This window comes from Meles meles, chromosome 2 (genome assembly GCF_922984935.1).
Source record: "Meles meles chromosome 2, mMelMel3.1 paternal haplotype, whole genome shotgun sequence".
Classification (NCBI taxonomy): Eukaryota; Metazoa; Chordata; class Mammalia; order Carnivora; family Mustelidae; genus Meles; species Meles meles.
In genome coordinates this window covers 3029850-3042217 of record NC_060067.1, presented here as the reverse complement: position 1 = coordinate 3042217, position 12368 = coordinate 3029850, and the positions used below count along the sequence as shown (strand labels likewise).

Genomic DNA, 12368 nt, shown 5'->3' with positions numbered 1-12368 from the left:
ATTCTTTGCGCTAGAAAATGTCAGCACTGGAACCTGCAGCCAGCTTGATGCGATCATATGTTCCAATATTCCGAAGAGAGTGAAAAGAACTGTCAACAGTGACTGCCTTGGATGAAAAAAAAGATACGATACAACGCCTGTAGATCAAGTAGCGTTTCAGGATTGATTCTTGCCAGGGACAAAAACAAATGCCCAATTTATCAGCAATGTCATCTAAGCAACTAAGAGCCCACAAACAATGGAGAAGCCGCTCTCAGTGTTTAGGAAAACTGGTCTGAAATAGATGGGGGCCTTCCTTCCCTTCTCCTTCCTCTTTCTGATAAGATCACAGAGCAAGTGCAGAAACACCAAGTTCTATTACACTGGTATTTGGGAAGCTTTTTTTCTGCATCTCTTCAAGTTAGATGCCTTCATCATCCAGATCAAAATATGATCTGAGCCATTGCATCCGCCCTCTCCTTTCCTCCTTGACAGACTCATCAGGGATCAGAGATTCCTACTTTGCACAAATAAATAACCAGTGGGAGGTCCAGACGATAGATAGGATTTAAAATGCCAAGCGGGGACTGGGAAGAACAGTGCAGGAGTGTGTTCGGACAAGAGCTAAGGGAAGGTGTTGCTGCCACAGCAAAACACTAGACCAGGAAGGGTCGGACACCCGTTCTGCAAATGATGTTCTGTTGGAAAACATCTCCATGGAAGCAATAAGCACTAACATCACACTCTATTCCAAGGAGGCAACCAAACATAAATCATTTTAATTAATGGTGCAAAGAAGGCATATTAAAATTTAAATGACTTCTGTTTTATTGTGCATTCCAAAAAAAAAAAAAAAAAAAGTCAGGCTACTCTCAAAGAACTCAATAAAGGCACCAAGAGCCTTCCTGGACAATAAAACACAAGTGCAATATAGAAGGGTTGTTACTATTTAGAAAGAACAGCACAGCTGTTGCCGGCTAAGAAAACGACTGCATGGAGCTCCAGGCAGATACAACCTCATCGTGAAAGCTCAACTTACTTATAAGCAAATTGGGCTTTAAAGGGATAACTTTTCAAAATGGTTCTTTAAATTAAGATTTATGAGACCTTTATGTAATGTCTTAAATGCACGGAGGTAAAAGGCGCTTGCAATTTCCCCCCGAGGGTGGAGAACTCTGGCCAAGGACACGAGAGCAGAGTGGATATTTATCATTTCCAGCATATTTGGATATTTATCTGCAGCTGTATAACACACTGTAATTGACAACACTCCAGAAAGCCTTTGTTTGCCACCTCATTAGCCTTACATCTGTAATTCTGCAGAGTGTCTGGTTCTGCCGAGCAATACAACCGTAGGACTGTCATTTCTGCATCCTGAGAGTAAAACAAATCTGCCATCAGCTCAGCACATCTTCCAAGCTAAACAGTGATGAAAACATCCATATCTGCTAACGTTTCACTCGTGATTCAGGACATGGTTAAGATTTTTTAACCTCTCCTGCCCCCATTTTTAACTTAAGGAAAAAGGAAGGACGCAGCTGATGTCTTTGTTAACGACAAGCAGCTGTACAGGATGGATGTGAGGATCCTCGGTGAGCAGGACACAGACTCTGCAACAGATGGTGAGAAATAACTTCACACAAAAATGAGAACTTTTCCCTCACGGAATAGTTTGCAAACTCAACACACTCTGTCATTCACTAATGTGGTGCCTAAAAAATCTCCGCTGTGCATAAGGGCGCTTGCACCATGATTACCACTGGAAAAAGTCTTCCAACTATCACTGGTGTAGGTTTCTTCTGTCATGGAAAGAACGGGTACACAGAGGAAACTACTTTGCCACATTTTAAATGATGCTCTCTCTCTCTTTTATCCTTGAAAATATGCATTAAAATGAACCGAAGGACAGCTCGGGATGGGTCATGATCCCAAGGTCCTGCATCGGGCTCTCTGCTCAGTGGGGAGCCTGCTTCCTCCTCTCTCTCCCTGCCTCTCTGCCTACTTGTGATCTCTGCCTGTCAAATAAATAAATAAAATCTTTAAAAAAAAAAATGAACTGAGGGAGTTAAAATTTTTAAGTCGTCTCAGATGAAAAGCATTCCACGTGGCCTGATTTCCAATTGCAGGGGGTTTTCCTTAACCTTTTTTAGGCTGTGCCCCTCTCTGAACCTACAGATCCCCTCCCAGATTAATTAAGCTAAATTAAAATACAAAGGATTTTAAGGAATCCAATTATATTGCATTACAATATAATTATCCGATCTGTAAAAAAAAATTTAAAAACCCACAAAAGTTATGATATAGAAATAAATGCTACGTTATGAATAGTCCATTAAATAATGAGAATTACTACATTAAATAATGGGAAGTACTCTAACTTTTGAAGTTATGATACTTGTAAAAGATATTTCAAAACTATCTGAAGACATAGGATATCTGTGATTACTATGGCTGACAAAGTCTCCGGAACTGCCAATCCTTTTGTGGATAGTGGTCTACACTCATAAATGAAGAAAATATATTTCAGTTGGAAGTAAAAATAAAGATTTTTTTTTCCACCTAAGTTCACAAAATCCTCAGGTTAGAAATCCCTGCCGGATACATGGAGAAGCCACCAGACAAAACTTAAATTGCTTCTACTTCAGAATTTTATTACAATTAACAATCCTTACCTACTTGTCTCTTGGTTCCTATTTTAAAGAATGGCAAAGGCCACATTTCCTATTACAGATACATCATAAAGGATACCTTTTAAATAAAACCAGTGAAAATCATACAGAGAACTAAGACTGTACCATTAATCCTCTCATGTAAAATGCTTCCCCACAGTTGACAGAATTTTGATTAAAACTGGCAACAAGGTAACCTGTTTTGAAGTGGTCTTCCAGATAAAAACTTGTCAAGTATTTCAATTTTAAGAATTGACATAGTTCAAGGAGGTTAAGTGTTTACTGCATAAGATGCCTGGTTTACAATGAGGAGTAAAATAAAATACACACAGTACTTGACTTCGTGAAACTATTAGACTATAAAGTGAGAGAAATGTTCAACAAATAATCACATAAATCATTGTTCAATCTTACTTTCCTTTAAGTACCACCAAACAGTACCCTTTTCTAACCTGAGCGGGGTAACTCTTTGAGGATTTTGATTAAAATTTCAATATAAAATATGCTAGAGGGGATATTTATGACTTTGATATGTTTCTTGTTCCTGATCCCAAATTGGTACAGCTAATGAGGTCAATGGCATAGTTTCCGAGACAGAGTCACTTAGTTAAATGTTCAAGTTCTTTGCTTTTCCCTGCAGATTAAAAAGGTCACTTCCTAGCTTTCATAGGATTCAGTGGTTCAATATCTGAATATGAATGGGACGGTAAATAAGAAGCCCTGGGAGAAAGCTGTCCCTGGATCCCCTTGTCAAATGATTCTAACAACATATATGCCTTGAACACTTTCAACAATTAGAAGCCTGTTTCTTCCAATAACTCCTTGCCACTCTGAAATAAGTAAATTCCACTCTGAATATAAAACATTATGTTAATTTATTTTATAGTTAGTTAAAACAAAACAGAAAGTAATTCTAAGTTTAAAAAATGCATACTGATTTTTTTAATAGCCTTTAACCATTGCTAACATTGTGAAGAATAAGTCACTGTCTTCCATTTTGCAACCTCTTAGACTCCATGAGCGATTTTTGTAACGAGTTGCTCTGAAAACGTATCACATAAGAACTGCCATAATCGATAGCCGTAAGCAGTGATTCCCAACCCTGGGCAATATCTGTATTAGTTTCCTATATACTGTATAGGAACAATACAGTATTAGTTTCCTAACGCTGCCATAACAAATTACCACAATTTCAATGGCTTAACAGAACAGAAACTTCTTACAGTTCTGGAAGTCAGGAGTCTGAACTGAGTCTTATAAGGCTAAAATGAGGCATTAGTAGACTAGCTGTTTCCTCCTCCTCCTCTGTCTTATTTTTTTTTTTAAAGATTTTATTTATTAATGGAGAGAGAGACAGCAAGAGAAGGACCGCAAGCAGGGGGAGTAGGGGAGGGAGAAGCAGGCTTCTTACTGGGCAGGGATCTGATGTGGGGCTTATGAGCTCCCCTAGCTGGTTCCTTCCGTAGCTGTTGCTTGCCTCCCTGAGCTCCTGGTGACTGTCACCATTCCCTGCTAGTAGGGGTATCCTCCAACCTCTGCCTCTGGGGTCAAGCCTTTTCCCCTTCCAAGGACACTAATGTCCTTACCTCTGGAGCTTAATTTAATCACATCTCAAAGTCCCTTTTGCCACAAGAAGATTACATTCACAGTTTCCAGGAATTAACACCTGCATATTTTCAGGGACCATTATTCAGCTACTACAAGGGCTTTTCCAAATGCCATTCAGCCCTGGAGAACCTCACCTGCCCACTCTTTCCCTTCAGGGAGAATCACCCCCACTGGAAATCTTACCACGACTGCTCTGAGAGCTTCCCATTGTTTAGGGCAGGGGAAAAGAAAAAAAAATGAGAACCGCTGTCTAAAATGTAAGTGACTCTGTCATTTTTGAGTTATGGATTAGACATCTGCGAAATGCTAATCTTCTCTGAACAATGAACAAATCGTTTCATAAGAATTTACATAAAATAAGAAATTAAAGAGTAAGAATATGTGAGAAATATTAGGGCCTCTGTTCAGGGCTTTATTTCCAAACTTTCTATCTTTATCAGACTTCCTGAGCATAGGCTTTCCGAGGAGGTGGCCTGCTGGCAAAATCTGAAGTTCCTGAGAGTGACGAGGGAGCAGAAGGCTGGCTGAGGACCAAGCAAAAGGCTGACACCTCCCATCTCCCCCTCCTCCCACCACCACTCCTGGGTGCGCACATATGACATTCTTTAGGAATCTCCCAACTATCTTGATCTTAATGGCTCGCTAAAAGGGAAAGACAACCTTGATCTAGCTGCAAGACCTCCTGTATCCTGACACCTTGTAGGCCCTCTTTAGCATACGAAAGCTCCATTGAATCCCTCACCTTCGCCCAACCGCAGGGTACAGGGTACGTAACCAGCAAAGGGCTCGCAACCAGGGCAGCAGCTCTTCCTGCCCAGGGGTCCTGTCCCCGAGCTTTAATAAACCACCATTTTGCACCAAAGATGGGTCAAGAATTCTTTCTCGGTCATCAGCTCCAGACCTCACCCCACCGAACCTCACCTATGTTCTAGAACTTTATCAAGAACAGACATTTTAAGCTGTTTCATCATGGTTCAGCTGAAAGATGAGATTTAAATGTTTGCCCCTAGTACTTTAAAACATTCACACAAAGCAAAACTTTTACCACACCAAGCAGACACAAATGCAATTCATTTCCCATTAGAAGTAATATCATGGTGACCATACAGTCGAAGGTAAGTTGATCCCTAATAATTAAACCACTAAGGATGAGTTTGCACGAACTACATTCTAAATCCAGCGTAGCACAGACATACTCTCTAAAAGGAACAAAATAAAACAAATACCCTGCCACTGAACGATGACGACGCCCTCCGCCATGGTCCCTCGGCCCCTTCTGTCTCGCTCCCATCTCCATCCTCCCGCAGCTCTCTCAGGTTCCATCTTCCACTCCGTCTACTTCGCAAGTGACCCTCTGCTGTAGCCCTCTCTAAGGTGCATGATCTGTCTCTCGCTTTCCACTTGAGTTGTTGATGGAAACTCAGCTGGATACAGACTTAATGCCCACCAGGACCAGACCTGGCACACACTGCTACAAAGCAAGCACAGCCTCCTTCAGGGGATCACACCGACCAAATCTCTCCAGTGGCCTCTCATCATCCCTGGGGTGAGTTCAAACTTCCTAAAAGACAGAGGAAGCCTCCCGCATGGGATTCCTGCCTAAATCCCACACCGTCTTTCGGCTGTTCCTTCATTGGCATGCTAGGTAGGCTTCAGCCTACTGCTTCCCAAAGCACGCTGGAGGGACCCTACGCAATTCCACGCACACGTCATCGGAAATGTCCCTCATCGACTGTAAACATCTTATTCAATATTCGAAACTCCGTTTGGAGTCATCAGCCCAGTAAAGTCTCTCTGAAATAACCCCACAACTCCGGCAAATCCCTTCTCCTCATGTTCCTCCTGTGCTTTACAGACATTGCTCTTGGGTCGCTCGTGCCCCTCCAGTTACACTCTGCCCACATTTCTGTGCTTCCGTATTAAAAATGTGAGTTTCCATACCGTATTATAGTCATTTTTGTTACCCTCCCCCCAGTTCCTAACATAGTACTGACATGGATTGCAAGAACGAAGTACAGAATTTTGCCTCTACCCTGCTTTTAAAGCTACCTTAGAAAACAGTTGCTATGATTCATTTGTACCTAAGTATAAATATCCGTTCATACTCAGGGCTAGGTGTCCTTTAATCTGTAGTTCTAAACGTCATAAACAGGTGGGCATCTCTACTAAGCTGAGTTTCAGAAATTAGTAGGCATTCACGATGTTCGTAACGCTGGGAAGCCCTCCCGACATCCTGACACCACACCTTCAAGGCTTCCCTCTAGGCTTTGCATAAAGAAATACACTCCATGATCCACGATCTGCAGTCTCAGGCTGTAAATGGACCTACTCTCAGAGATGGAGTCCTCTCCATAACATCTGAAATGGTGCTCAAGATCTGTACCTGAGCCCATTAGAAATGTCCCAGAGAAGTGAGCTTGGTTGTCACACACATCTTCTAAAAAATCAGATACTTTGACACTTTTGAGCCCTCTGATCAATAATAAATGAAATTGTGAAGTAATGAAGGAAATCCACCACTGCAAATTTTAAATAAAAAATGAAATAAATTTTTATTTATTTAAAATTTAAATAAAATTTAAATTTAAAAAACCAATCATATTAGGGCACGTTTTTGCTTTTCAATTTGAGACTTGAGAATGCAGTCCACCCTTAAATAACCACATTAGGATACTCAAGATTACAGCAGGAAACCGAGCAGAAATCGCTAGGGCAGGAAACTGATTAGTTCAGCAAAGAGACAGGATGCTTCTCGTATCTACCATTGTCGGAGTTAATTCTGTGCCTCCCCCATGGACCAACTACTCTGCGATAAAGGACTGTTGATTCACGAAAGCAGGCTGAAGGGTAATTAGTAATAGATGTCGGAGTACTGCAGACTAGTGCCTGAAGTTACAAGGAAACTGAAATGAGTCACCGAAAGCGAGGGAGGAAAAAGCTTCTCTAGTAAACTCGTATACAACCCACTGTGATCTACAGAAGGTCCAGCTCTGTGTGACCTGCCGACAATGAAAGGAACGTTATCGGGGAGGAGGTGGGCTTCGAACGGGTGCCTCTCCAGGATACTCTTTTCTATGAAACCTGAACAGTCCCAGCTGGATTGCTTGAAATGTGCTGAACTCTGTGACCCAACAGTCCACCCCGTGGAAGACAGAATGACAACCCCCCGGAGGTCCCTGGAGCTATGAGTCATTTTCATTACACAGCAAACGGGACTTTGCAGCTTGAGAGTCAGGGATCTTGAGACCATCCTGGATAATCCAGGTGGGCCCCATTTCTTCACATGGTTCCTTAACACCGGAGGTCCTCTCTCAGCTGGGTTAAGTGTCGCAGGGAAGCCTAACTACAGAAGAATGGCCCAGGAGATACAGTGTCGCTGGTTCTGAAGATGGAGGGAGGGCCCGTGAGGCAAGGGACTGGTGTGTCCTCTAGAAGGTGGGAACCCGAAGGAAGAGACTCCTCCAGAGCATTAAGAGAGGAATGAATCTGTCAATACCTTTCAGCCCAGCTTAGTCCAGCGAGACCCAGCTCGTATCTGTGATTAAATAACTGTTACATGATAAATCTGTGTTGCTTTAAGCCACCAAATGTGGAGCACTTTGTTACAGTAGCAGTAGAAAGCGAATAGAAACACTCTGTCTTTTTTGAAAGGTTTTACTCAAACACAAAAAAGAACACAAACAAACCAACAGTCGTAACTTCAAAACTGCGGATTTGCCAGACACACTAACATTTGCCCATGACTTATTTTCTACAATGCTTTTCCAAGAGGCAAACAGAGAAGGTCCTGAAATAGACTTTTCATAGAGGTAATGAAGGATTCGGTACTGACAAGAAAACCTGACAGGCCATCAACTTCTCCCCATGACCCCAAGTGAAAATACCATCCAACTTACTTGAAACTCTTTCGCGCTGCAGGGGAAAACCCTTTATCCCTCTGACCTCTCCCGCCTTCCTCTCCCCTCTCCCCGCCTCCCTCCAAACTTGATTTTGAAATGTGTTTTCGATGAAGTTTGATAATATTTATTGGCATGCACGTTTTCTAGAATTTAGTGTCGTAATAAAAACTATTAAAACTCAATCTGCTAACTGACACTTTGCCGTTGTTGGAACCGGCACTGAGTCACACTCCGGGCCCTGCTTTACACCTCACTGCTCCGCAGAAGAGCAGAGATGCAAGTCCTCCTTACTCACCACTTTGCAGCAAAGCGGCCAAAACCACCACATCAGACCGATGCCCAGTAGTAGCAGTAACACCAAAATAGCAATGATGGCAGCCGTCCCACTGGACTAAAAAAGGCAGAAGACAGAAACAAAGTGGTCAGGAAAGCATAGGGTTACATTCCAAATACACATTTTTTTAAGGACACACCAGAAAATGATGCGGAGAGCATAACCAATGTCAGATCAGATTTTCATTACATTCCTTTCAATTCTATAAATTCCTTCATATTCTATTTCATACAGGTATGTTAAAACAGTCAATAAGAAATAAGAAAGCTTCCAAAGTGCTATGAACAGTTTTAAATCATGCCTTAAAAGAATGTAAGAAAAATCACTGTCTGGGGTTATACAGAAGGGCCGTATGGTCCCTATCATTTATCTCTGAAGAAGAGTTATTTTGATCATAAGCATGATTACTTTTAGGCAAAACTTATGCAACATTTTCCCCAAACTTTTGGATGATAAAACACTACTTACATTATATATTGAAATGATAGGGCCAGATAAATATCAAAAATCACCAAGCAAGTGAGAAACCAACAACAAATGGTTCTTCAAAAAAAAAAATTAATATTTTATTTATATATTTGAGAGAGAGAGAGAGATGGCAAGGGGGAGCACGAGCAGGGGCTGGGCAGAGGGAGAAGCAGACTCCTTGCTGAGCAGGGAACCTGATGTGGGGCTCGCTCCCAGGACCCTGGGATCATCATGAACTGAGCCCAAGGCAGACACTTAACGGACTGAGCTGCCCGGGCGTCCCAGCAGCAGCGGTTCTTGTTGGCAGATGGTACGTTGCATCCATGCAAGAAAGCAACCTCAAGCATTCACACCTCCGAGGACTTTTCCTGGAAGCTCTGGAACTACCCTCTCAAGAACCGCACTGGTGTCCTCGCACTTCCTGCCACCAAGCTCCTCCGGCCCTAAGGAACCAGCTCTGGGCCCTGCCCCCAAGCCCTTCCTCCACCTAGTCATCCCACATGGCTCGCCTTAAGCCACTTGCCCAGGACGTCTTCTCTGAGCCTCTGACTAGGGAATGCTCCTCTTCACTGTCCCATTTATGGTTCTCTTGAATCAGTCTTGAGCTGATCACACGTTGTTTGTTTACTTCTGATACCCTGTGATTATTTCTTTAATTTCTCTTTTCTATCACTCTTGACTATGAGCTCTAGCAAGTCATGGGGCTCTGTCCAACCTACTTACCAATGTGTACACCATGCTTGGCATTTAAAATGATTTACTAAGAGAATGAACTCCAAAGAAAGAGAACTGCAAAATGCATAAATGCAAAGACTAGTATTTATGAAATTTTTGGTAAATTTTGGTAAATTTTTGGTAATTTTTGGTAAAATTTGGTAAATTTGGGGGGATAATTCCCCAGGGCACAAGGTGTCTCTCCCAAACCCCACTCTCTAGTATCCCCAGTAATAATGTTTTGTTTTGTGTGTGTGTGTGTGTGTGTTTTCTTTGTTTCATTTCTTTCCTTATTTTATTTTGTTGTTTTCTTTTAAAGGAATGAATGCAGGGGAAAAAAACCTGTAAATAAATCAATATAGTCTCTCTTTGGGACTTCATGGGCATTTTCAGAGATACATTTCCTGCCATTCAAAACAAGTAAGAATATATGCCCAGGGGCACCTGGGTGGCTCAGTGGGTTAAGCATCTGACATCGGATCAGGCCATGATCTCAAGGTCCCGGATCCAGCCCCCCATTGAGCTTCCTGCTCAGGCAGGAGTCTGCTTCTCCCTCTCCCTCGGCTGCTCATGCTCCCTCTCTCAAATAAATAAAATCTTTAAAATACAAAACAAAACATTAGTTTTTGACGTAATGTTCAATAATTGAACTGAAATTAAAAAGAAAAAACAGGGGCGCCTGGGTGGCTCAGTGGATTAAGCCGCTGCCTTCGGCTCAGGTCATGATCTCAGGATCCTGGGATCGAGCCCCGCATCGGGCTCTCTGCTCTGCAGGGAGCCTGCTTCCTCCTCTCTCTCTGCCTGCCTCTCTGCCTGACCTCTCTCTCTGTCAAATACATAAATAAATAAAAATCTTTAAAAAAAAAAAAAAGAAAAAGAAAAAAAAACAAACCGAAGCCCAGAGGTCAGGGTAAGAGCCACTTTTATCCCAAGAGCAGACAGAGAGAGAGGGGTGGCAAGGTTGGGGGGGGGGGGCACCAGCATCCATCTTAGAATGGCACCGTATTAAAAGTATTGGTCTAGAGGTTTAATTTTAAGTAAATTGTTTAATTTCTTGGAGCCTCTGTTTTCTAATTCATAAAAGAAGAAAGCCAGTGGCTCCCATAGCATGGAACTCTTTGTGGAAAAGCTATTACCGTGCTAGCTCTCTTAGAAAATCACTGGTCATACTAACACGCTTAAAAGCTCTGAGTGGCTCTGCAGTAAAGAAGTTCTGCTTCCGTCAGCATCTTTCTCCTCATAACGCTTTCAGTATCCTGTACATCTAGGATTGCCCAACCCGCGCTGAGAAGGGCCAGGACTGCTCAAGGCTGAGAGATTTCCCAACGTTTAAGGGACAGTGGTAGCAGCATCCAGTCAGAACTTCCTGTAACGGAATTTCAAGTGAGTACGAGGCACCTGGGGGCCCTGCTGGAAGGGCCAGACTCCCTCAGTTTGGGCTCAGGTCATGACCTCAGGGTGGTGAGATCGAGCCCCACCTGGGGCTCTGAGCGCAGTGCACAGTCGACATAACTCTCTCTCCCTCTGCTCCTCCCCCGCCACTAAAATAAATCAATCAATCAATCTTTTTTTAAACAATAAATTAAAGGCAATACACAATGGCAAAGGCACAAAAAGAGATAAGAATCTTTATGTAAACAGTTACATGTAAACAACTGAGAACAGAAGAGAAGGTTCTCAGAAGACACAGCGACGATGACGTGCTGGCAAAACACACTCAGTTCAGCTTATCAGAAAAATCTCGACATGTGTATCCTTTCCCGTATCATCTGTTCTTATCACAATGGAGGGGAAAAGAAGATGAGCACACAGCAGCATGGAAACACCCCAAAACAACCCCATTTTCGTAGACAGCAATTACTAGCAGCCTTTCAGTTTCAATAAATCTACTTTTAAAATAACTAATTATCAGGGTGCCTGGGTGGCTCAGTCATTAAGCACCTGCCTTTGGCTCAGGTCATGACCCCAGGGTCCTGGGATCGAGCCCCGCATCAGGCTCCCTGCTCAGCTGTGATGCTCAGCATCACTCCCCCTGCTTGTGTTCCCTCTCTCGCTATGTCTATCTCTATCAAATAAATAAATAAAATCTTTTCTAAAATAAATAAAAAATTTTAAAAAATAAAATAACTAATTCTCAGGACAGCATAGATCATCAAACATTCATTACTTTCCAGAGATGAAGCATGAACTGCACATGAACAATGAAAGCCCTCCTTTGATTTTGATTTTGCGTCAGAACAGAAGAGGAAACAAGCACACAGGAATTTGTGCAGCTGGTGTAAGGCCGCAAAGTTACCAAGTATTATCACTTAGAATCTCTGGGCATTTTATTTATCTCATCTTCCAGAAGACGAGAATAACTATGGAAACGTGCATACACACTGTCTTCACTGAGTTCTACCATTCACTATCTGACCGTCCTCAAGGCACGAGAAGAGGCTATTATGTGATATTCACCATAAAGAATTAACTCAAGATAAAAGAAATAAAAAGACAAGGATTCATGTGGCAACCTCTTGTCGTGGAGCTTGGTAGAATGAAAATATGAGCTCAACATTTTATTATTAATGTATCTTAAATATCTAAATTAATGTCTGGCTCATAGAAACTCAAGTGTGTGTGTGTGTGTGTGTGTGTGTGAGAGAGAGAGAGAGAGAGAGAGAGGGAGAAAAAGAGGAAAAGAGACAGAATATCAAT

General features: G+C 42.3%; 1 protein-coding gene across 2 annotated transcripts in view; it reads right to left on the bottom strand.

Annotated features, from left to right (window-relative positions):
* ANTXR2 (ANTXR cell adhesion molecule 2) overlaps positions 1-12368 on the bottom strand; it is a 150393-nt gene that overhangs the window by 74289 nt on the left and 63736 nt on the right. For both annotated transcript variants that reach the window (XM_045995389.1, XM_045995396.1), the window contains one exon: positions 8451-8546. In XM_045995389.1, the coding sequence (XP_045851345.1) occupies positions 8451-8546 (96 nt within the window). The remainder of the gene's footprint in view (positions 1-8450; positions 8547-12368) is intronic.